This window comes from Nesoenas mayeri (genome assembly GCF_963082525.1).
Source record: "Nesoenas mayeri genome assembly, chromosome: 14".
NCBI classification, from domain to species: domain Eukaryota; kingdom Metazoa; phylum Chordata; class Aves; order Columbiformes; family Columbidae; genus Nesoenas; species Nesoenas mayeri.
In genome coordinates, this window is record NC_137556.1 from 14,700,489 (window position 1) to 14,727,329 (window position 26,841).

Genomic DNA, 26,841 nt, shown 5'->3' on the forward strand with positions numbered 1-26,841 from the left:
TGTTCTCTCAAAGAATATGGAGGTTAATACAGCCTCTGTCAGCCCACTGTTCCCTGAAGACCAGAGGTCCTTTTGACCTGTGAGAAAATAAATGCTATCGAGAGCTCTGAATTAATGAAGAAAGCAAAAATACAGCTTCTTCCATTTGTCATTAGTCCACAGAACTGTGGTCAAATGTCCCTTTGCAAGCTTAACTCCCCTAGATGTCACCTTTCCCTGGTGTCACTGATGAGGTCCCTGCCTGTGACCCAGCGCATCAGCAGCACAGGCCGGTGACAGCAAAGGGGGTTCAGCATTTTTCTGCATTTCTCAGCCTGAGCTGCGGTTGGGAGAGAGAGCAGAGAGCCCCAGGGGAACTGGTTTTCTGTGAGGTGCATGCAAGCTCCTTCTATAGCTTTCATGGACACCTAAATTACTGCACACTGACAATCATGTTTTGTAGTTTTCCAGGGTAGGAACGTCTTCAGGATGCACAGAAATTAGGGAGACTGGGCTAAGACTTAGCAAATTTACTCCCGTGTTTCAAAAGAGAAATTTAGTTCCAATCTGAATCAAATTACTACTGCTAATTGTGATGTAGAAAATGTGTTTTTCTTAATAAGTGAACAGATAAGACAGAGAATATACAGGGCTTTTAGTTTTAATATGGAATGTATTTGAAATTAGGTGGATGGGTACAAATAAGATCATTTCTTTTCATAAGCAGTCATTGTACAATACCTCCCAGTTTTACTGCTGTGAGACTGTAATTAATGTTGATAAATGCTCGTGTTCTCTCTGTGCAGCTTGGGCCCACAGACAATTGGTTGTACCAGAGCATGTCAAATCCCACATAAAAATATAGCTATAGATCATTGGGTTTAGGGATAGAGTTGAGACAAGTCAATTTATTTCCATTAGTAGCTGAATTTAGACTTAAAACTCTGGGGGCCCCAGTATTTTTTCCGTTATGTTCTCAGTCCTTCTGCTGTGCTTTACTGTAACTTCAGGTATTTCTGTTAATCCAGCCTCCAACTTCTGAATGGAGTGCCAATTTTAAAAAATTACTTGCTGGATATTTAACATATTTTTAGTTAAATGTCTTTTTAAAACTTTGGAAGGCAGAATTTCTGTACTTTAAGATGGTGTGCTATGTTCTAGTGGTTGCCTCTTTATCAGAAATCCTCATGGAAACAGAAAACTTTCAGCTTTCAAAATACATGAGTGGGACTTGCAGGTATGACAAAATTCAGGGTTAGTCCAATGATGTGTTTTCTTTTTTGCTTTGAGAATGACACCGTTCCACATATCCATTTCAGTTGGCCTCTTTTGCTTCTACCAAGTTCCGATCAGTTTTAACAATACACTGGAGATTATGTTTGCCTGCATAAGCATTTTGGTTTTCTTTATATACTTTATGCATCTCAAAGTGGATGACAGTGGAACTATTTTTTTTCTTCTACTTTTTCTCCTCACATGAAACTCTATATGATTGACATGTTCTATTAAAACATATCTAGATATTCATTAATTCAATTTTAGTGGGAGCAGAGTTTCATTATATGTCTGAGTTTACTTTAACAATGCTTTATATTAAAATTTCTGTTGGCACTGTAGCTGCCTTCTCAGCTAAAGAGGACATAAAATTCCTGGGTTTAAAAACCTTGACATTTCAGATAAAGACAGTGCCAAGGATTTCAGTTTGATTCTCTGCTTTTGGGCAGGAAAAAGGAAGGAACTGTAAGAACTGTCTGTCTTCCTTCTGTCCTTCCATCCTTCTCATGCTCGAGTCACTTCAGTCCCTGGTTCCTGTCATGGGTGTGGAGTTGTGTTCCCCACACCAGAGAGCAAGCGGAACAGACTGAAACTGCTGCTTCTAACAAGTGTTAATCAGGTTTTAACCAGACAAAAGGAACAGAAGTGTCAATAGATCTAGCATAACACAACCAGCCTGATAACATCGTTTTCCCAACAGTTATTTTAATTGAATTGTTGCAAAGTAAAGAAACATTTGAAATAAAGTGTTCATGAAATCAGACTTGCATTATTTCTTGCTTTCTTGTAACCGCGAGGTGCAGCTTTGAAATTAAAGGGCTTGCGTAATGTTGAGGGGGAAACTCTTTTAGCACCTGCTTTTACTGTTTTTTCTCATACAACATGTATGATGTGCAGAAAAGAAGCAATTCTAATCTTCAGTGAGCCTCACTGAGAAGGAAGAAAGAAGGACAACTTTGGTTGGACAAAATTACAGGATATCGCAACCGATACTCGAGAGACTTCACTGGCTCTGCTGGTGTTTTAGCTGGGATCTGGTCTAATTGAGTCTAATTACAGAAAGGGTTAAGCAGATACCCTGACACTGTTTTAGTGACAGTTGTTAAGCTCTGATAGCAAAAAGACAGAGTTTTCATCTCCTCGTTTCTTCATACAAAATCCTTTTCCTTTTGTGTTGCATTGAACACATTATGGCATCTGGAGTGGAATAGGAGATATTCTTTCTTAACTACAGGACTTGCCATTTTCAACTCTGTTCCGTTTTATGTTTTTCAGGCATTTCTTGTTTAAGACATCTTCTGGAACTACTCCGCTGTTCAGTAGTTCTTCCCCTGGTTACCCGTTGACCTCAGGAACAGTTTATACTCCACCTCCCAGACTGTTACCTAGAAATACATTCTCCAGGAATGCGTTCAAGCTGAAAAAACCCTCCAAGTATTGTAGCTGGAAATGTGCTGCTTTATCTGCAATTGCTGCTGCAGTCCTGCTTGCCATCCTGCTGGCATATTTCATAGGTAAGGCTGTGTTTTCTCTGTCAAATCACATGGCTATGTCAGCAAACGGATATTCCGCAGAAAAAAAGGATGGTCAATCTTTTTCAGAAACCTGTGTTCTTAGTGAGCAAATTAAATTATTATTCCTTATATTAATTAAGGAGGAAAAGGTTCAAGTCCTGTTCACTGTCATAAGAGCAGGATTCTCAGTGTGCAGTTACCTTTTAGTGTCAGATGTGTATCTCTCATAGATGGTCCAAACAGAGGGTGATATAATGATTTTATTTTTTTTTTTTATGTATTAGGACATGTTTTAAAAATATTTGGTAAAAATTGTGGTAGGTGGTGGATCCATATAAATAACAAAAGCTACTGGCATTTGTATTCAAATATTACTATCACATGTTGCCTTTAGATAAAAAGCACAAAATCATTTTGATTAGTGTCAGTCTGTATCCGTCTGTGTGCCTAAATTCCTAGTGGTGTTAGATCCAAATAGTTTGAATAGCTCAACTTTGTGTGCTTTTATCTTTTGTATTTCATACATCTTTAATATTTAGTAAGCAAAAATATAGAAAGGAAACTCTACACATTGTGCATATTTCCCATGATTAATAACGACTGCACCATCTTCTAATTCTTTCTGTGGTCTTTTGAGGGTTTTTTAGCATACTGCTGTTATTTTGTCTTTCTTAATTAATTTCCAATTTCCCCTCCACCAGGTATCCCCCTCATTGTATGCTGTTTTGGAGGGGTTTTTAGGTGTCTACACAAACTAGCTGTGTATTTTTTACCTTTTACAGAACGTTCAGCAATACGATAGTGACAATCACATGCTGCATAAACTCTCTAGCTTCTCTGAGTCAATGGCAAAATTATGGTAGCTTGTTGATATTTTCTATTAATAACTTTCCAGACCTATTCTATGTGGTTTTTAGTTCATCTCTGAAACTATTCTCATACGTAGTGCTCAAAAGCCCTATGAAGACGTACTGAATTTCCTCCCTATTCTCTCCATTTTAAGAGAATGGTCTTTTTATTTTGATCTCATATAGCCTGACTCAACAATATAGACACTGTTTTCAAAGGAAACCCCATTTTTCATTATAACGAGCTTCTATATGCAATTGATATATACAGTAGTGAGAGAGCTGACTGGCTACTTTATTGCTGCTGTCTCGTTAGGCCAGACCTACATCCCAGCACACTCAATGCTACGGAGATAACCATCTTTCTATAGTTCTTCTTTAGAAAACATCAGAAAAATAACAGCCTTAGTCGGATATGTAAATAAAAAAGATTGGAAAGCACGTGATTTATTGAACTTGACACTTATCACACAACAGCTCTCTGTTTGAGTGATTATGCACATGGGAAATGATATACTGCAAGCTGAATATTTTAATCATATGCATCACTTTGAAGTGATAGATTATGAAATGTATTTTTCCTTGGTATTTAGGTTACTGTAATCTAAAGCAAAGCTTTGCAACATGGTTGTTCCTTTATATGCTTTCATATACTAAGACAAGAAAGAATCTAAGGTGATGCATTGATTCTTAATAATTGATGAATGATCTGTCATTTCAAGTAATGACATAAGTGATCTGTTTTCACAGAAGTTTTGGAGTTCTTTCCTGACTAAAGAATGATGAGTGCAGTAGAGTTAACTAGTGAACGGAAGACAGCAGGTTGTAGGAAGAGAGTGTTGGCTCGAGGGTTAAATAATGAGAAGTTACCTGACAACCTTCATGCCATACACACTAAAGAATAAGTACATTTAAGAGTAGCTGTCAAAACCAGAAAATAGCTGCAATTAATCCTGTGAATAAATTTGATGGATCTACTGTGATCATAATTTAAGGTGATGGAAAAGAGGGAAAAGAAAACAAAAAAGAAGTTTCACTGCCTTAAGTGCACAAAAAACAACAGAATGGTAAAAGGGATGTGCTTAGTTGGGCCATTCATTAATTTAATTCCCTTTCAGCAAAAGCTTATATGATTCATTCCACATAACAAAGAGCATGTGTAAGACAATCAGCTATAAACTGATCCACCCTTCAAATTCCTAGGACTTGCTGTCCTCCAATAGTGTGACTTAAGGTGCTTGGTACGTAAGGTGCTAAATCATGTCCTTATTAAAAACAAACAAAAGGAACAAAGTAATAGTTATGGAAAACGCCATCAAGTTTTGCAGCAAATGGTTCTGGTATTTAGGTGTGTCAGTATATCAAGGCTGTATGAAGATGATCATATCAACGCTAATCAAGACTATTGTGGGACTAAATGGAAAGGCAATGCTGCCACATATGAGGTAAATTATATTGAAAGAATACTTTGAAGTTCTCATAGTCTTCAGCATTTCTAAATGAATTGTCCTGTAATAAAAGGCATGGGGGAATTGATATGGATAGATCATTGAAAACATACGCTGTCTACATGTTTAAACGTAGGACTTTCAGAGGGCTGAGAAAGATGATGGATGGCATGAAAAAAATAATCTGTTGAGGGCTATTTAAAGAGATGAGCAAAGAAAGTATCAGAACAGATAGAAAAGAAAAAATATTTTAAAAATTATTTAGGCATTCCTGTTGCCTTTCTAATAAGACATAAACAAAAATACAGTAAATTAAATGAAAAGATAGTATGTTTAAAGCTTTAAAAATAAATTAGTAGTGCATAATAACCTTTGGTAGTTTTTGCTATGCTACATAATTGATGTTAAATAAAGATACTATTGAGATTTTAACAAGTTAACCATTTGTCAAAATAATGACAATATGTCCTGTTGGAAGGAAACTTTAGTGGGGTTTGTTTGTTTGTTTGGGTTTTTTTCTTTTTCAAGATACATGTAGGTTGATGGTTTAGATCATAAAATGCCATTGAAGTCTGGCTATATAGATAGACTCTTCCTTTATAGGCCAGTCAGTACCATCACTGTCTGAGTTTTCCTGAATCCTTCTCTGAAACTTATCCTGGCTGATATCTGGGAAGAATTCGTGCAGGTCTGTATAGCACTGGTTGACTGTGCTATCGCGTGTGTATGTGCAGAATATGCTTGGGTTTTTATGCATACAGTTTGCCATCTTAGACATACTATTGTATACCTTAATTCCTTTACCTTGTTGGAGTTTCTGTTGAAACTTTGACACACACATCAGATTCAGCAGGTTGAAAAAAAAAAGCAAGCAACTTTAGGGTTTTTTGTTGAAGGAGCAGATGGAGGCAAAAAAATGCAGATCATCACCCCACGTACGCCCCGTTGTCCATCTGGCTCCTCTGCTGAGGGTGCGTTAGTCCCCGGGCAGGCAGCAGCTGTGTTGTCCCAGGAGAGCCCACAGGGTCTCCCCACCCTGCTCAGCGCTGGGGAGCCCCATTGTGATGTCAGAGCCCCTGCTGTGACATCTGAGTTGGCCACCATGTCACAGCCGCCTGGGGAAGGAGCCCGCAGCTGCCGTGTGGTGGTTGCCGGGGCAGGCAGCTCCTGCTGCAGGTGCCATGGGGCTGGTGGAGCTGGTTGTGCATGGACAGATCAAGTGCTGTGGCTGAGCAGAGAACCCATTTTTGCCAGTGATGACAAGGAGAGAGGCACCCCATAGAAGATGCCGAGCAGCCTCAAAAGGCTCCTTGGAGATCAAGGCCAACCAAGAACTGGCAGGTGAGTCAGCTGAACCGAGCCACTGCCAGACAATTCGGTAAGAAGTTGGCTGCTCCTGCCCGGGGCGTCGGGTTGGGGTGGGAGCTGGGATGTGGCCAGACACAGCTCGTGGGGTGGGGAGCAGCGTGGGGAAGATGATAGCAGCTTCTGAAGAGAGAAACCGAGCACAAGTGTGATGGGAGCAGCTGAGGCACCTGGGGGTTCAGCCTGGAGAACAGGAGCTGAGTGGAGAGCTTCTGATCTCTGAACTGCCTGAAGGGAGCTTGGAGCATGGAGGGGTCAGCTCTGCTCTGCTCCCAAGTAAAAACTGATCAAATGAGAGGAAACGGCCTCAAGTTGCGTCAGGGCAGGTTTAGGTTGGATCTGGGGAACAATTTCTTCCCCAAAGGGCTGTCGGGCATTGGAACAGGCTGCCCAGGGCAGTGCTGGAGTCACCATCCCTGCAGGGTTGGACAGACGGAGATGAATTTCTCAGGACATGGGGCAGTGCCAGGGGTGGGGGAACGGTTGGACTCAATGATCTTGAGGGGCTTTTCCAACCAAAATGATTCTGTGATTTGCATGAAAAAGAACATTTTAAGATGCTTCTATGGCTGAGTGTTATACTATTTTTTTATAGCAAAGAATAGGAAAAAAAGCACTTCAGTTAGCTATTTCCTTACATGATATACAAGATGTCTGCTTATTTAAAGCCAGGTTCATCACTTCTCCCCATTTCTTCAGTAGCCAGATGTGAATGAAACTCAGAGCCTAAGTTGGTAGTATTGCACAAGGTTTTAGTAAATTCCAGCATGCGACATGTAAATGAAATTGTCCTACAATCCTGCCTGAGACAAAAGCCATTTCACAAAGCCTCGGGGTTATTCCTGTTATCCTGGGGTGACATATGAAGAATGTAGAACCAGCCATTCGCATTAGGACATCCTGAAGATATTGGGCTGGTGCTAAAACCCAGTTACAAGAAAGTAATTTATAAAGTGTCAGAAGGAAAGCATATACCACACATATTGTCTTTGTCAGAGTGTTCTCTTCAGAGGTTAAGGGAGTGATGAAAGCATTTGTCATGTTAAATTAGTTTTTATCTCTTTAGATTCTTGCCAGACTTGGAGGGGAAAAAATATAAGAAAGAAGGGGAGGGAAAAGAGAGTCACCTTGTGCTTTTCACAAAGTTACTGCTGCCAAACATAAATACCACGTTTTATAAGCCTCTGCACTTGTGCCAGTCTAACTTTAAGCACTGAAGAACATCTGACCATCAACATGTCAGTGCAATGAAAATATGGTAATTTAAAATATTTAGACTTTCTGGTTTTTAAAAAAATAGAGCTTTTATTCCCTGCAGAAGTTGAAATCTACACTGACTTTAAAGACGCTCCACTTGAAAATAGTATCTTGAGACTCATACTGATAACTTGTACAACATTGATGCTATTTTATCTACTCCTATTATGTGCAATAAGATACAGGAAAAAATAAAAGAAAAATGACAGAAATTATGAGCATAGAACACTTGCACTACATCTTTAGTGTATATGTTGCACATGAAAACGTGATTACTTATTCTTCAGGTTCTTGAGGTTTAAGATAAATTTCAGTTTTCTGCATAAATGTAATATATTCCCTTCAGTGCTAGAGAAAGGGCTGAATTGCCAAACGGTCTGGCAGCTAACTAAGCAAATGTCTTTTTTCATTCCCTATATATATTTAAAATTAGAGCCTGAAAAATAGCTATGCAGAGAACAAATATTTGGGGAAATTTCTTGCTATTACAAAGCATCATAGTACGATCTTTAAGGATAAAAGACATATAGGCAAATAAATGGTTAATTTATTTGGTTATCCCTCTTGTACTCACAGAAGTATTCATTTGTTTTGTGACACTCAGGCAATAAAATTTATGGGCTTGCTGAAAAAAATAGGCTTGGACATAGAAGTCTCATCTTTACTCTGCATCAAATATGTGTACATACCAGACTTTGCATAGAACTATTATTGAGGTGTTTGCATTCTTTTCTTCCCACAAATGAGTCAGATTTTTGCCAATTTAAGTGCTTGTGTGAAGTTTCTTGTTCATTCATATTTCTAATTTCTTTTACTCATAAGTCAAATTGTCTTTTTGACCCTGGTTTCACAGGTCAGAATTCATCAAAGCATTACACTCAGGTGGCTGTCTTTTGTATCAATTGATTTGGTTTTTTTTCTCTGAGTTATTTTGGACAAATGGCAACCTACTTTTCATTTGAATACTCACGTTGCATTTGTTGTTTTTTACTTGTGGAGTCAGAAAACCACTGACTTTGTCTTGTCCAGACTTCACTAAAATCAAATATGCTAGACATTTTGGAAGCTAAGACTGGAAAAAGGGAAAATCATGTGAAGATGGAACCTCTGAGAGGTAGAGGTCATCTGGCTGCCAATCACTGCTATCAGATTCACTTGAAATCAATGTAAACCGAGGGAGCTCTGCATCTTGCGAGATTAGCTGATGACAGAAGGTTCTGTTCTTAAATTTGCATTGAAAATAGGTGTCAGTTAGGGGGCAATAATTAGATTTCAGAATATGCCTGTCATATTCTAAATGTCACACATTCAGTGATTCTGATTGACTGGTATCTGAGAGAGAAAAGAGTAGTAGTAACTTGGTAAGCTGGTCTGTCGCTACCTGGGAGAAGAGGCTTTGAGCCTTCCAGGGAAAAGTATCTGATCCCGTTCCATGAGAAAACTTTGTTCTAATGCTAGGAACAGTGATCCTGGCTCCAGGAACTTCAGATGTGGCTTTCAAGGCTAGTAAATGTCCTATTGCACAGTCCAAAGGTGTGAGAGATTCATTAGGTGAAGGAGACAGTTTTCCTATAGACAAAATGCTCTGGCTGCTGTATATGCATAGTACCACAAAAAACAGGAGGATTTTCATGTGAAATTACTTGGTTATTGTTTGCCTTACTTTTCCCAAATCAAAAATAAAAGCTTGATCTACAGATTTGTTATAAGAAAAGCCAACGTACCTATTGTTTTGCCGGGCAGAGATCTCGGAGGTAATGGCAGGAGGTGCCTTTTAGTGCAAAGGGGCAGCCTTATCCGCCTGTTAAATTCTCTTTGTTGAGGATTTTCATACGGTAAACCTCAGCACTTTAAACTAAAGTGAGACTAATGTTTCCATAACTCACGAAGTGCTGTCATGTGCTTCGCACTCGAAACTGGAAACCCTTTCTGTTTCGCTGCCGAGTCGAACAAACATCCTCTGAAACCTTGGCAAGAAACAGGAGACCAAGGGGATGTTTTCTTTTGTGTGTTATTAGGGTTGTGTTGAGGGAGGCACATTTTTGTTTGGTTTTTGATGTATATGGTACAACACGATCTAGGATGGATCTGGTGCCAGTAATGCTCCCCAGAAGCTGTTAAAATGTATTGCTGTGAATTGAGTAAATTAGTGTCAGTGCTGGCTGATGCAGCTGTACCTGCTGATGCTGCGCTGCTGGGAACACGTGGTGTGGTAGAGGTTACTGGAATATCACAGAATCACAGAATGTCAGGGGTTGGAAGGGACCTGGAAAGCTCATCCAGTGCAATCCCCCCATGGAGCAGGAACACCCAGATGAGGTTACACAGGAAGGACAAAAATGGGTAATGTGGTATAATAGGATAGCAATGGCTAACTGGGAAATTTTAGAGAGATGGTGTGTAAAATTAGTGGTTTAGTAATATAATTATTATTTATACAGTACAAGTTTTCACTTTTTCTACTCAAAGCTACAAGAATGGCTTCCTCTGAGATGCTTTCTTTTTTATTCCCCAATTGTGCAGCAGATGCTGTGCTTCACGTGCACTGTCATAGTCCTGTCATGCACAAGCTAGAAAATATCCTGGGTTTCATAATGGCTGTGGAACAGAGCCTATTCTCACTTTCATCAGTGCAAACACTGGATATGATTAATTTTTTTAGTAGTCTCTGATTTAATCTCAGAATCACAGGTGTGAAGTCTTGTCAGGGTAGAGATAAGTAGATGCAAAATGAGTCTTGAAGGAAGTCATGGGGGAAAATGATGAAAAAGCTCTGAGATACTTTGGTGAAACATACTTTACAACCCAGCCCAACATACTGAGATGAAAGCATTTTTCTGGGGAAGGGTGAGCATAGAGGTTATTGAAGGTTATTGATTTTGCAAATATAATGCCAAGTCAGAGATACCTGTCTAATAAACCTGTGGTCATTCTTTACGAAAAATCAATGTTCAATACCAGTGTAAAGTGTCTCAGTTCTCCTTAGGGAAACCTTGCTCTGTTAGTGGCTATTTATAGTGAGATCACCAGTTGATCATTTACAGATTCGTTTATATTGAGTATTTGTTGCTGTGTTTCTTTGTTAACTCATTGTGGTTTTTTGCTCTTAGTTTGCTTATGGATTGTATTAATTTAAGTGTAGAAATACATGTTTGCCTTTAGGAATATAACTATTGTGTAATAGGGTAATAGCAGATTGGAAGTTGTGACATGGATTTAGTTAAGTGTGGCTAATGTAGCTCTTACAACACTATTATGAAAGCCATGAAAAAACAAACAAAGAGACAAAAATGCTTAAATGTACTAAAGAGACAAGAGGACATTCCAGAAATATTGAAGGAACTTGCAGGAATACAAAATATGAAAATATAAATTAAATTCAAGTTCGAAAATACTACAGACTACAGAAATTATGGAGTAAAACTTAAAAGGTGGGAAGAGAAATGACACATCACTATGCAATTACAGAAAACTTTACTTGCCATGTAATGTGGTGAAACAACGTCCTTTCAGTAATTTGAAAAACTCTTTAAGAAATAGGTTTTGGGTTCATTTCAGCTTTTGCTTATTCAGGCTTTAGTTCTATGTAGTCTCGCCGCATCATACTTGGAGCTACCTGCTCACTTCACTACTCGGATGCAAAAAATCCCAGCCATTTTATTTATTCTACGTGTCTAGTAATAAAGTCATAGACTTGCCAAAGTGAGTTTGAGTACCTGGCACACCGTATTCATGTTGTATTGTGCCTTGTTATTCATTCTTTATTTGATAGTTTCGTAGTTACAATCAGGAAAAGTACCAGCTTCTGTGACAACCTATCTGATCCAGGGACAAATTTTGCACTCCAGATTTAGGTTTACAAGGTCATAAGATAATTCAGGTTGGAAGGCACCTCTGGAGGTCTCTAGTCCAATCTGCTGTTGAAACCTGGGTCTTGAAGGTCCAGTCTGGTCTTGAAGACCTCCAAGGACGGAGATTGGGCAGCGTGTTCCACTGCTTGACTGTCCTCACAGGGAAGAAGTATTTCCTTATATCCAGGTTGATCCAGTCCCCACTTTGTGCCACTGCAAGGAGTTACTGACATTTCTAATGATTTGAGGCATTTTTGCCTGAATAGTGCATGCTGAACCCTTAAGACGTGGTCCTTTCACTGGTTGAATGTTTTCTGCAACAGACTTTGACTTTGATGGGTATAGGTGAGCCAAAGCCTATGGTATTTCATAGAGTAATGTGTGTAGGAAGGAGAGGCTCCTTTTTTGTCTCATGCACATATACTTCCTTAATATTCAGAGAATTCTGTCCTACTTGATTTCTCATAATTGTTTCTGACATCAGAATCTTGAATTATAATGCCAAAGTGAAGAATGTAGTTGGTTAGAAAAATCATGTTTTGACTTGCATGTTGAGCAAATTTGATAATGAGAGAATCGCTTATGAGCCCCACTGTGTGATTATTAGACAGTATTAATGTCTTTATCTTGGCTATTACTAAATAATTACTAGAAAAGACAAGCATTTGTATGAATGTAGTTCCTGAATGGAAAAGGAATTTACTTCTCTGATGTTAATATTACAGAACCTTACCTAAAACTTTAAATGTGCTCTGGGTTTAGTTTGTTTTCTTCTCTAGGATGTCCAGATTTATCCCCCTGTGTTGTGTTTAATTTTTAAAAGGTAATATACATAATGCATAACAGTGCTGCAGTTAATTTAATTTCAAGCTTTTTTTAATTTGCTGGTTGGTTGATCAGCTGATTTCTTCCAACATTTTTCTTACTAAATACTTTCTGAGGAAAGCCACAGAATAGAAGATGTTTGCACATAGTAATGCCCATGTGGCTGAAGAGGTTCTGCATTCGCCGGATGAGAAGTTGAGCTCCAGTTCTGCTGAGCTGGGTTAGACCAGACTCTTGGAAAGGTCAGTCGGTCTGTGAGATATATGCTGCCTGTACCTGTATGTTAACAGTTGTTTTGTTTATATCTGAGTGCGCTCCACTGGCCTTGCAGTTCAATTTTCTATTTTGTATATTTGCATCTATCAAAAGATTTGGCAGTGTAGCTGGAATAATTCTGTGTAGTCAGAAGAACGAAATCACAATTTTTCAGTTTGAAATCAGGAACTTTGTGCTACCACCATGCCTCCTAAATCTGGAAACCAGGAAACCCCTGGGGAATTCTAGGGGAGTTAGTTTGATCCAAGGCACGTGGGTTATCAGAAAACAGAGGTTTTGCTCTTGGCACTTGGAAACAGTCTTTGAGGGTAATGTTTTCTTTTGCAGAAGAAAAGGAGTTTCTTCTGTAAGAATGTTCTACCGGTAGAGGATTTCTGTGTTCAGTTATTAGAAGTCATTAAAAGAGAGGAAAGTAGTGCTTGATATGCTGAGAAAATTAATAGTTGCTGAGAAAATGTCAGGAGTACAGAGCAAGTATCTCAAGGTAACAGGAGGGCAGGTGTGAACTTGCGACAGCTTTGCTGATCTGTGGTAAATGCAAAATACTTTAAAGTGAAACAGAAGTTAAGCAATTTCACAGCAGAGAAAGACAATGCAATATCGTAGTTGCATTTACCTTGCAGTAAGTTAGTTATTGGGGTTAGTATTCCTATATGGGTTAGTATGCCTATACATACGTCTTTCCGAGGAGAAAACAATGCATCTTTATAACAACATGGTGCAGAGCTGGAACCTAAAAATAGAGAATTGTGTTAAAACTGGCCACAAGGCAGCAGCGAACATAAAGAGAAAAGAGATGCAATTTAAGCGCGAAAGATTTATTGAGCTAAAAGTTTATTTCACCTGTTGTTTCTTTCTTCATATATATCCCCTTCTACATCTTGAGACTCCATTAATCACTGAAATGCAAAGCTCCAGCTGCGTGAGCTAAAGAGCGAGCCCATAAAGGATCCTGCTCATTAAGCAAAGATCGTGGATCTGATCAGTCTTACTCTTGCATGGGGAGTTTTAACTTCTTTTTTTTTTTTTTTAATCATTTTTAGATAATTTTAACTCTTAAAATAATGTTTTTGTCCTTATAGCCAGAATTTATTCTGAACCTTAAAAACATCACAGTTCTTTTATCATGAGTCAGGGATTTGGGGCTTGGTTCGTTACGAATATTAGGGTCTTTTTCAACAAGAAGAATTTTTCTGCATCTCTGGAGGCTTCCTGAAAATCCTAAAATAAATAATGGAAAAATAGTGATTTAAAACCTAATTTCTAATACAAACCAGACCTGGCTGTCTAGATGAAGAATAAGCCTCAATAAATGGGAGACAGACGCAAGCCTCTTCAGTATGAAGAGTAGCGAGGATGCAGAAATAGAAATAGGTTTTTCATTACATGAGGGATTATGCTTGGGCCAGAAATGCCAAATATTCTGTGGACCGCAGCTGCACTTTCTGTCTGCTGTTGTATTAGCTGGTAATAGTAAAACAATGATGTGATGGTAGAGACAGCTATTTGTTCTCAGAAATACAGAAAAGTTGTTTTCCTTTTCTTTGCTTGGATTGCCATATTGCACTCCATGGCATATCTTAAACTTCTCTCCTTTTTGCAGCAAATGGGCTACAAATTAAAATATACATTCTCCTTGCACACCACCTGAGGATGCCCATAGAGCTGCTGATGTGCTCCCTTAGCCAATTTTTTCTGCTGTCGCTCTGACACTCCTTAGTCAATTCAGGGCCTTGTTATTTGCTTGCACAACCTGGGTCACCGCAATTGCCGAACCAGCCACCGGCAAGTGCCGCCAATTAGGTCTGTGCCTAAGGAGGTGTGTTACTGGTACTGAAAGCGGTGAATTTATAGACATTCAAGCAAACAGCGAGATGCATCTTGCTGCTTGATTGGTTTTCTGTCATTTGATCAGCGCTACCCAGTCTTGTATTAACAGAGAGGCTGGAAATAGTATTGGTTTTCAGAATGTAGTTTGCTGAAGGGTTTCACCCAGTCTCAGAATATTTGTAAATGGAAATTATTGAGGTTGGAAAGCTGTGATTTTCATCTTTTCTTTTAGATTTTATATAGAACTCTGGCAGAACGAGTTTTATATTCTGCTTTAGGACAAATAAAGGTTTAACAACATCTAATACACACAGTTCTCTTCATCTTTAATTTCTTTTTTCCTGTGAAAAATCTCTGCATGTTCTTTCTATAAAAATCACCATGAAAATGATCTGCTTAACTCTATTTTATCATGAAGTATTGTTTTAATATGTTGCTTGAATTTTTAAAGTGAGCTTTCATAAATCACTCATCTTTTCCCCCATATTTACCAGTAGAAAACTGTAAACAGCTGGAACAGAAAAATGCTTTTAAACACAGTGCAGTTTGCTTAACATTGATTCAAAACTCCTGGAATACTAGATACATGACAGCTAAATGGAAAGAGTGGGAATTTTCTTTGCTTCAACTCTGGGCTCCTTCATAAATATGCATTTTTGATTCTGGCTTCCATGCTTTAAGGAACAGATATTTATTATGGAATTAACCATTTCAGAATCCCTGGATACCAGGTTCAAAGTGATCCACATCCCAACCTGCATTTCAACCCAAGTCCGAAGTAGGAGACCTGTTAGTAGCTACATTTAGTAGAACCGCATGTTGCTGATGAGCAGTCCTGGTGCAGCACAGCCGGGTGGTTGAGGTCATTGGGTGGGTTCACCCCTCTGGAACAACCCATCCTGGCTTCCTTCTGGCACTGACCTTCTCGAGGGCCTCAGGGACATGGGATAAGAGTGAACAGCAGGTTGGGGATTGTGCTACAAATCCTGCCTTGCCAGGCACTGGCAGCTGGGGCTTTGCACCATCAGTTCACATGGTGGATGTCTCCTCCCTGTGACCCATGGGCACTTGGTCATTGCACATGTCCTTGGATGGACTTCATCAAATCCACCTTATTTTCTACCTTTTGAGTATGGACCCTTATCCTGAGTGTGGATCTTAACTTTTTGTAATAGAAAGGTCCAAACCAAAGCTTAGAGCCCAAACCTTAGGAATTCTAGTTCTCTTAACATCTAAATTAATTCTTTTTTCAGCTGTCAGCATACTTTCAGCAGATTTTGTTTTAAATGCTCTCCATTACCAGCTCCTGCTGCGTGCAACACCTTCTATACTCTTGACAATCCCAGAGCAGTTTGCAAAAGAGGTAACGGTTACACATCTTGAGTACCTTGCTTTTTCTTTTGTATAGTCCTGACTCGGAATTGTTTATATTCTCTAGTCGTACAAAGCCGTTTCCTGAATTCACTGCTCGGAGTTTTGACACATGGGTAAATTACTGAACACAATGGATCACCAGTAAGTTTCTGTGTGGATGCTTTTAGCCAAAATTGGCAAGTTTTCTTCCTCAGTTTTACTGTGTGACCCTGAATCTTCTGTTTTCAGAGACAAAAGACCCTTGCATTTCTCACAAGGCAAAACAGGCTTCAAATAGCAAGGGTAAGATACGAGTTTTTGGAGGTAGCAGTAATTCAGCCTTTTACATAGCTCAGTAAGGTTGTTCATTAAAATTTTCAGACAAAAGATTTATTGATTTGATCGGAGGGCAGGAGACAGTCACTGTTTGGCTTCTCTCCATGGGAGTGGTGAGACGCGTGGGTGCTCGTAGGGGAAGGCATACAATTGTATGGGAGATAACAGTGAATCTTCATTTCCTTGGGCTGGAAAACTAAACAACAATCATGTCCTTTCTTGGCTGAAGGAAACTACAAAATCCCTGATGCTTTCTCCTGTGTCTGTAGGGCTGTGAGGCTTCTTCCTAATCTCTTTTGCTGGGATATCTTTTGTTAAATAGGATTTACGGCAGTGTTCATGTGCACTGTGCAGCGTGCGTTCAGTCTCCAGTCAGTCCTGCTACTTGGTGCCAGCGCTGGACTGGGGAGGCCTTTGAAACCCGTGTGTGTCACCTTCCTGAAAATACCCTCTGTGTCAGCTTGAGAACTGGAGATCCTGCAACCATTATCCCCGAGTTTCAGTCATATAGATGCCCTGTGTGCCATTTACAAATCGAGACATTAGTGCTTAGTATAAAATGCCAGTTCAGTTTCAACCCTCTGACTAGTCTGGTAAGATAAAATGATTCTATGATAGTTTTACCTTTTAAAGCTTTTACTAAATATAAACAGAGTTTTTTTCCCTAAAGCTTTTTCTTGGAAGTCAAAGGTCTGGATTGAAATGGCAAGTTTATAATAGAGTTTGAGGTCTGGATTGAAATGGCAAGTTTATAATAGAGTTTGGGCTGCAGATTATGAAAAGGCCAAATTAGTAGCAGACAATTACATTATACGTAGCTCTAGTTTGCCTGTTGTTTGTGTTTATGTGTAGAGATATCTACAAATTGGACTGATTCCTATATATTTTGCTGTTTTATTTCACCTAATTTTGTTGTGTGTTAGTAGATGCACTTAAGTCATATGTAGATAATCTTTTGTGCCGTACTGAAAATAAGTAATATTGCTATAAATTCACAGAAGTGATGAAAATATTTCACCTGGTTTTCAGCTTGCTTATTTTATGTATTTGGAAGAATTTTACCCTAGGCCCAATACTCCCTGCGAACCTTTCTGAAGTTAGTTGGAAATGCACTTGTAAGTAAAGTCAGGAATGGGAAAATTAGTTATAGTTTGTGTAGACTTCTCTGCAGCAGGGGAGAATTTTACAAAAATAGCTGAGGCAGTAACTGGAAATACATTTATTTTCTCTGGTGAAATTCACAGTATCTCGAAGTGTTTAATATTTTGGAGTAGTCTAGTACGTATCAGCCACCAATACTTACTGATAATGAATTATTAAACTCTACTCTTTTCTAATGAGAAATGTGACTAGTCTCATTGTTGCTAAAGCATTGGCAGTAGTTTCAGTGCAGTGTTTTATAGAAGTTTTAGTATAGCATGTGTGAGGTTCACTGGGCACTAAATCTAGACTCTCCCAGCAGATTTACAGATCAGCTGGTTCTGCAGAAAACCACCGTTCCCTGTGTCCGTTTTTGTGGAAGAGGCCACTAGAGAAAGTCTTGAGGCAAAAGCCGTTTAGGTCATAGTTTGTCCCAGTTATGAAGTTGGGAAAAATGTCTCTAACTCTTATTTTGATGGTATGGATTTAAAACCAGCCCATGGTTGGGCAAGGCTCGAGCTGAAAGGATTCTTAGGCACCTCTAGAGCTTTTTAAAGCCAAGTTTTCTCTGTTTTCACTGGCCGAAGGTGGGATGCAGTCTCCTGCGAGCATGGGGGAAGATGGGGCCCAGTGCAGATTTTTCAGTTGCTCCTCTCTTAATGCAAAATCATCTGATTTTCCCATCCGTTTCTTCCCTGCCCTTGGCGGTGATGCAGGCACCGCTTCACAGTGTCTCTCTGGCACCATCAATCTATTGTATGAGCTTGCAAGTCAGAAATGGGCTGGGATGCCATGTAGGAAAACAAATAGCACTGGTGTCCTAGCCAAGGACTAACAGATGGGGCTGAAGTCTGCTACCCTCTTAGTAAATCTAGCTACAAAATTAATAACCAGCCTTTTCAACGTAAGCTGAAATAAACCAAGTCCCCAGTCTACAAAAGGAATTCCATGTACCACCCCTAGCACTGGCCTCCGTGGGTGAAGTTAGGGTTGATAGATATCTTTTAATCATAATTTTTTTTCCTTCCTCCCCCAAATTGTAATTCCTTATGGGCATTTTGATTCTTGACAGTTGGGACATCTTCTAGATGACCCAGATATTGCTGAAGTCTTTCAAGAAAATGCAGTTTTAATTATGCACTTGGATTTTATTAAGGGAAAACACATATTCTGTAGCCCTCTCATAATTAAACAAAAGTTAATCAAGAAACTATTATTCTAAAGTCTATTTTCCTTAAGAAAAAGTGAGCATCTTATTTAAGAGCAATAAAAATTTTGTAAGTTTTATTTATTTGTAAAGCAGTAGCTGCTGTGATTGAAATTAAACATGAAATCATGCTGCTTCTGATTAATTCTAGTAGAGAAGGACTTGATTTTTTTTCTGTAAATAGGCTAAATTAGCTTCTGGTAAATAATGATAGTTGTAGGAATTTAAAAGAAAGACAAAAGTTTTGTTTCCTACTCAATTAAATTACTTATGCATTTAAAAAAAAAAATAATGCTTGAAGTTAGGCAGTGATTCACTGTTTTCTAGAATTGAGGTGAATAATAGTCAGTGCTAATTTAGCTTATAAGCACTTTACTGTGGGGAAAGTAAATGTTATTATTCCTACATTCCAGATGACTAAATTGAGTTTCAGTAATGTACATATTTTACATTACAGTAAAACCTGGATCTTGGATCTGCTGGTTTTGAGTGTCTGTTTTGAGTAGTATCAGGCTCTATATTCTGGTATTTAAAAGCAATGTAATAACTGGATCCAATGAAGATCATCGGGTTTCAGAAAGAAATCACAGCACAAGGTGGTAAAGCATGATAGACAATTCATGCCTATGAAGACAGCAAAGCTTGACAGACAATTTGTGGCTATTTTCAGGTAGTGTGTGTGAATGTTTGTGTCTGTTGATAATGAAGCGACTTCTTTGCCAAGTGCTGGAGCGACAGGTAGCAGGAGATTCCCTACATTCATTTTCTAAAGAATCCTAGATGTTCACGTCACATTTGCAGCAATGTTTTAATATTGTTTCCCTTTACAGAACACAAAATAATTTGTTCTAGTTAACTTCTCAACACATTCTTTTGTGAATAACTAGCATTTTCTTAATTATTTAATGAAGAATATTAGTACACTGTTTAAGATGAGTTTCTGATATTCTATTCAAACTACAAGTGAGGGTCAGCTGAGCTTTGGGGGTCTGTGTGTCGGAGTGGTTTTGTCACTGTCCTGCTCCACTCAGCCACTTGTTCCCCAGCTGAGTGGATTTTCCCAGGTAACCTCATGCAAGGACGGGGCTGTAGCCCTGGCTGCTACCAATTCAAATCTCTCTCTGGTCTTCTAGGATGCAGGACTTGCTCTCCCAGCACAACCTTATCTATCCATTTTTATTTCAGGACCCCAAACTACTGTCCCTGTGGGATGAAGTATTGCTTTTTAGGCCGTTTGCTGGGGAAGGGCAGCTGTTTTTCTGATTGTTTTCCTCTTTGTAAGCTGAGCAGAGGGGAACTGGAACTCAGCACTGCCCAGCTCTGAGATGGCTCTGCTGAGGGGAACCCAGCCTGTGACATTAAGTGAATCCACTGGTTGTTGCCAGGATATCAAGTATGACATCCTTTGCCCACACTCGGTGCTAAGTCACATTTTATTATTATTTTAACTGAGGTATATTATTTTTCTGGTATAGGCTATGATAAAGGAGCTGTTTCTTCAGAGTAGGAGTGAAGCTGGACCACTTGGGGAATCTTTCAGTGTTACTCCTATTCTGAGAATACATGGCAAATTTCAAGTTCTGAGGCTATCGGTCTAGTGTCTTTTATTAGTAGGATATTCACCTTAAAAAATAAAATGAGTTAAAATGCAATCTAATGTGGTGAAATCTGTAACAATAATAATTAAATAGTTCACATTAGTGCTCTGTTCTGAAGGGAAGAAGATAAATATTACTCTATTTTCCATACAACTTGATGAAAATAACTTTATGGAACAAGGAAAAAGAGCAATGTGAAGTTTCTGCTCTCTGGTTGGTTTTCTTTTGGAGTGAGCGGATACCAGCCCCCTAGTGAAGCTTTCAAAATTGCTCCACTCACACAGTAATCTGCCCTTTCCCACCTCTGCTTTACCCATCCATCTTCTAATGCTTTTACTACGCATTCCTTCTTTCAAAGCTATCACATGTAGAAGAAGTTCTGTTTTGTTTCTGTTACCATTAATGGCAGTAACATGTTTTCTTATTTAAGAATCTGCAGGAATCTTGATTCTGATTCCAAGGAAAGTAATTTGTATGTTACTGCTGGAAAATAATAATAATAATAATAATAATAATAATAATGCCTTGCAAAAGAAGGATAAAATATAAGGAGATGTGAATGTTAGCAATAACTTTTTGCTTGCAACGTCAACAACTCTGCCAGCATTCCCAAACTGCATCTAAAAATTTTAATAGCTGTTTTCTGGAGAAAACAGTGAATATTTTGATCTTGACAGTAAGATTGTGATTCTTTCCAAATAACCTGATACAGATTAATTAGGAGAGATATTGCAAAGCTTCTCTAAATTGCCTGCGTTTCCATGATACAGATTAATAAAACTAGATTTATTTTTCTTGCTCATTAAAGTTTGACTCTGTAGAATTTTGTTCAGTGTTTTGATAGCTTTTTATTCTTTGATTTCTGTGCAGAATTAGTAGAGAAAAGTACAAGTCCTCTTGTTGATGTATATGAATCGAAACACAGCTGGGTACATCTTATTTTACTGCTTTGAAGATTGCTCTTTAAGTGCTTGTGTTCTGGTGCAACAGCAATGGAATGCAGCGTATTGTGCTACTAAAAAATTCAATAGCTTCAATCTACAGCATTTGTATGCCACTGCCTGAGCGTTTCTGCCAATAGGTTGCATCTGCAAAGACAGTCCAAGTCCTCCTCCTTCCTGTCTTTTCTCATCCGCTCCCCAGGTTCCATATATTTTGTCACTTATCACCACAGCAGGTGTCCTACGTCAGATAGGGACAAAAAAAATGTGAATGAAGTAGCACATAATTTAGCAATTGATTTACAAAGCAGACACTGAAGGGAAAAAATGTTTCTCTCTCCAATATCAGTGGGCAACCACTACATCGTCAGCCTACGCTCATGCATCGCGCAGCCATCCACAAGGAGACGTTAAGGGACACCGAGCTAAGTGGCGTGCCATGGTTAGCAGCTGGAAATGGTGAAGAAGGGTGAGGAAGCAGAGCCTGTTTCTGTGTTGGAGTTAGCTTTGGGGACTGGACCCAGGACCGTGCACTCCCAGCCCAGCAGACGTCCTCAACAAGCCAGCCTTTGCAGTGCTTGTGTCAAGAAAACTTCTTAGTAATGATAAATTCATATCTGGTTTTGGTGAGGTTTTTTAAGAAAAGGAAAATGAGGAAAACCAGAAATATTATGGTTTATCTTCACATGTTTTGCCAGCTGAGTCTTCCAGGTTGTCAGTGCCTTGGGTGCACCAGGGTAATATTGCTGTGACTGCTTGAGAACTGCCCAGATTTTTAGTTAGAGTGTTTGAAAGTATTTCTGACAAATCCAACATGAGGATATTTAACCAAGAATGTCACTAGAGTCATTTCATACACGTATACTGCATCCATATTTACATTTACTTAGTCACTTGTACTCCTTCCTACATTTATCGTAGACATGGTCCTATTGACACCGTGTTCTCCCTCATTTCACAAAGCTGGCTGGCAGTGTACCCTTTGCGTGCAGAATGAAGTTGCTTCTTGGCTCTTCCAAGGCAAAACTGCAGGTTGCTTTAGTGTAAACCAGTTTCCTTGCAAATACTAAGGATTTACTGCCATTGATCTAAAGCTGTGACTAAAACTGCTGTGGACAAGCTCCCATGATTTTCGAACAGTCCCATTGCGTTTTTCCATAAGGGATTAAGTTTCATTTCCTTGTTCAGGATACAGCTATTGAACCCCAGTTAGCCAGCAGCGTTCTTGGCTCCCTAGCGATGAGTTTATATGGGGTATAAAGCTCGTGTGGGACTTTGTTGGCCATAGTTTGTCACAGAGCATAAAGCTGGTGCTGTGAAGGGTGTCTGGGCCCAAGGTGCAGTGCTGGAGGGCACCTTCGTTCTTGTGGCTCGCTTTGAAATCAATAGAAACCATAAACCACAGAATAAATGTCCATGGAACACTTACGCTGTTTAGGGATACTTTTATTTTGATATCTCCTGTAATGAAACCTTAATATCCTTGCCATTGAATTTCCATGGCAGATCTAGTGAATAGCCTGGAAAATGATACCGCTAATCAAGAGATACCATAGGGACTGGGTACAGATACAGGTAAAATGTGTGCATTGTGGCCACATTCTGCAAAATCTATTCTCGCAGTTACGGCCATCAATGCTGGCACAGCTATTCTCAAAAGTATTCATTTATAGATAAGATTTTGTAGGCTTGTTCCCAGTGTTCTGATATTTTAAGGGTGGCAAGGTTGCTAAGATACAGGCAGAAAGTTAAGTTTATTTAATGTGTATTGTTAAATAAATTTTATAAAATATTACTGTGATCCGCAGTTCACAAGGTTCTATCTGTGGCTTTGTTGAAGTGGAATTGTTATGAAAAATACTGTGGACTTGATTCATGGTTGCATTGTTCCTTTTTCACACTGATATAGCTACACTGAAAATAATTGACTTTTGCCAATGGAGCATGAAAAAGATGCTGGGATGAATTTGGCTCTGTATCTTGAAATGAAATGTATGCCGTTTTCTATTTGGCATTTGCTGTACCTTAATAAAAATCATAGGGCAAATTACATCAAATCATACCATTAAAAGAAACGTTTTTTTGTTCTTTGCAGTGGAATTGACCTGAAACATTTATGTGTTGAGAGTTTTCTCAAAAGCGCACTTTTTTCTTGCCCTGTATTTAAAAATTGATAACCAAGGGGAAAAGACTGTTGAGTTATAAAAACAGGGGTTTTTTTTCTTGTAGTTGTGTCATCCGCTGCTGAAACATAATTGAACTCAAGGTTTGCATTTGCAAATGACCTTTACTAAAGTTTTACAATTCAAAGAATTCATTTAATGACTTAGGCGATCTGGAACGCCAGAATCACTTCATGGGGCAAAACCTGTGTAGCTCCCACTGCGGACTCCGTGTTTGGCAAAGTCAGAAAGTGACTCTTATTGCCTCTTATGAGACGAATTTAGGCTCTGTTTACAAAGAAAAGCAGTATGAAGCAGCGGTTCAGAGTGAGGGTGAATGATCTTGGAGGAGTCTTGTTCTCACCTGTGGCTCGAAGAACCAGCTTGTAAACTCTCTGGGGGTACCTGACTCGCCAGTCTCCTGGAACCAGTATCCCTTTATTGGCCCCAGCTTTGGGAATAGTCTTCGCTCCATTGCTTTCTGCATATGGAGGCTGGTTTATGTCATGAGGACGACACTGGTGTGCTGTGCATGCTGCATCTTCCGAGCACTGAAATAGTTCCTACAAGGGCAAAGACGGCTGTAGCATATGTGCTTGGTGGTTGTAATTCCCTGGCTCACGCCGCTATGCTGTATTGGTTATGGAAATAATAAATAATGTATTCCTGTCTGTCAGCCCCCTTTGCTCCCTTCTCTCTTCTCCCTCTCCAAAGGGAGGCTGCAGGCTCAGACTTTTTTCCTTGATTGAAGTTTTTTAACTTCATTGGATTTTTCTGAGTGCAAGAGGATGGAAAAGAACAAGAGAGTGACTGCATACCTTCAGGTGCCTGAAGATTAAAATCTTCAGTCTTAATTTCTCACCTTTAAGGCACTATTCATTTCTTCTTGAGTAAATACTTTCCCAGAGGCATTAGTGACAAAAGCAGTTGTCTGCATGATGTCCCCCTCATAAGCATGTCTTAGGTTTTCTCCCAGTGGTGCTTACCCAGATTTGCGTCATGTGCTGAGTGTAGCATAAAGCACTTTGGAGAGTGAATGTTCATTGCAGATTTCAAGTACAATCACAAGTTGATTGGCATATGTGTTGTTCTTTCTAGCAAGTTCTTTATAGTTTGTTCTTTAGGGATCTTTTAAAAGGCATAAGTCATTGGCTCACAATTGCTATTCAAAGTTAGCTGTCTGACTGTGGCTGACAGTGCCCTGCCCCAGATTCCCCTTCTCTGGCTCCCTCACCAAGCTGCGTCTTCTGTGAATATACTCAGGTAGGATGCCAGAAGAAGAAGATGATGATAGAAGTTATTTCTATCAGAACACTAATCCCCAAATATAGGGTAGTTAGTCATACAAATCATATGGGTGCTGTTAAAACCTACAGACACGAGAAGCAGGGACTAGTTATCCGCTATATCATTACTCAGGACAGGGTTGTGTGTACAGACACAGGGCAATGAAACAACAGAAACCGATACGCAGCTCACTGAGCCCCTGTTCGGTGTGCAGTCAGTCAGGCATATTCTAAATGGGCCATGGGCGTGGACAACTGCTAGATGGGGAGTTTAATCTTTTGCCTCTGCTTGCTGGAAGAAGAATTGGATGGCATTATGAATGGGGAAGCATTAGTCATTTCCTAGCTGGCAGATTTGGGTTATGTTGGCAGTGCAGAATCTGTAGGAGACTCAGCTCTGATATTGCATATATGCATATGTCCCTGGGCATCAAGGTATCTTAAATATATGTATGCATGCTCTTTTTGGATATTTACAGTTCTGCTATTCTGTAAAAACAGAGTTTTAAACAAGGGATCTTGGTCAAAATGTAATTTCTGTTTGCTGTAGTCTTGCTGTTAGTCTCTGTGTCCCTGCAGGACTTAAATGACAGTGTGTATACATAGATTTCAGTAGCATCTGAGATGTTTAAGGATATTGAATCTGACTAAGCAATAGGCATCATTAAAAATATTGCATGAAGAGAAGGGTGTTACAATCATGCCTTTGGTTTTCCTCCCTTGAGGCAACCTGTGTTTTAATGACCTCATTGGAGTTTCATAAACTTGAAAGAGGTCTCAAAATCCTAGACACTGGTTTCTGGATTTCTTAAAACACCCTCTTGTTTAGAGTTCTTATTCATTGTAGTCTGCTCTTTGTCTCCACTCAGATGCTCTAAAATAGATTAAACTCAGGGATCAATAAAATTATTCCTTTTTAATTTAGAATAATATACATTATTTAAGAAATAATTTAAAATGGAACTTCCCATTATTACCAGTGTTATTGTAGGAACTGGGCTGAAGCCATACAGTTCCTTCCTTGCCAAAATGGGGCAAACCCAAGTTTGTTTAGCAGGCTCTTCATGAGTGTCAGTCCTTACACTGAAAGCTCCTATCCTGTCACCTGCTTTTAAATGCTTCAAATTTAGGAAGCCTGCTGCAGATGGTATCAGTAGTTTTACTGATCTGAGGCCTTGGGCAAATTCATTTGAATTTGCTTTGAAAGTGCATATTCAAAATTCAATAAAATAAGAGGGTCTGATGGTGCAGCTGCAGCGTATCCCCTCCAGCTGGGTAAGCTGAGATGTTTCAAGGCCCTGGACTAGCAAAGCCTGGGTGTGCTGTACAGATTATACAGAGAGCTGCCAGGGAAGAGGTTTTGGCAGGCTGGGTGCAGCAATCCCCCCTGCCAGCAGACTTGGGAGCAACAGTGGCGCTCGTGCTATGTGGCATCTTTCGCTGGCTTTCCCAGACAGAAATTTGTTGGTGCAATAGTGGCGGCAGGCCAGAGGGAGGGGATTGCCTCAAGGGTAAAGGGATGGAATGTAGGAAAAACAATAAAATGAAAACGCTCCAGTTGTTCTGAAAGTGATTTGCTATCCTGAATGCTTTGGTAGGGATCCAAAATGATCTGCTCCGGGGGCGGGTTTCGTTAAATTGCATTCAGAAATCATATTTGCCCTTGGGCGAATACCCTTGCTTTTATGCGCACTAGGCAAGTCACGTGCACCAAAATGGAATTCACATGGTGCTTTAGTCAAAAAGCTAATGTCAGTCATCATACCTTTTATGCATATCCAGTCCCTTGGTTCTTTATGCCCATTTAAATATGCAGAAGTGCTTTTTATTATTACCTTGCCTGTAAAGCACTGATATATATATAGGCCATGTAATTTATTGCAGTATAGACCCTTCTCTGCATATGTATTCAGCTCTTACAAATATAAATTAAAATCACGAGGCATAAAATATTTTGGTTGTTGGGCTCTGATTTTCTGAGATTTGTGCTATTAAGCTGTGGAAGTAATTCCTTTATGCGCTGTGTGTCCATGCTTTCCAGATAACTCCTTCTGCAGCAGTACATGGCTTTTCTTTGTAGCATTGTAGTGCCGGTGTCCTTGTGAGCTTCACAGTTCTGGCACAACCAGCGCAGTGCCTAAAGGTGACATAATCAGAGAGTACATGCAGGGACGTTATTTGAGCACCATATCGTTGAAGTGCACAGTATGTCTCTAGTTACTGAAAGGGCTACCATGAAATTTAATTTGGAGTTTTACAGACACATTTTGAATTGGAAATCTCTGTAATAACTTTCCCTTTGCTCAGCCTTTTAACTGTGAAATCCAGTTGGGGAGTTTTGAAGCAGCAG

At 39.4% G+C, this 26,841-nt stretch overlaps 1 protein-coding gene across 6 annotated transcripts in view; it reads left to right on the forward strand.

The window, feature by feature from the left end:
• TENM2 (teneurin transmembrane protein 2) overlaps positions 1-26,841 on the forward strand; it is a gene marked incomplete at both ends in the record, with an annotated part of 489,425 nt that overhangs the window by 330,253 nt on the left and 132,331 nt on the right. For all 6 annotated transcript variants that reach the window (XM_080353522.1, XM_080353523.1, XM_080353524.1 and 3 more), the window contains one exon: positions 2,530-2,768. In XM_080353522.1, coding sequence (XP_080209648.1) covers positions 2,530-2,768 — 239 coding nt within the window. The remainder of the gene's footprint in view (positions 1-2,529; positions 2,769-26,841) is intronic.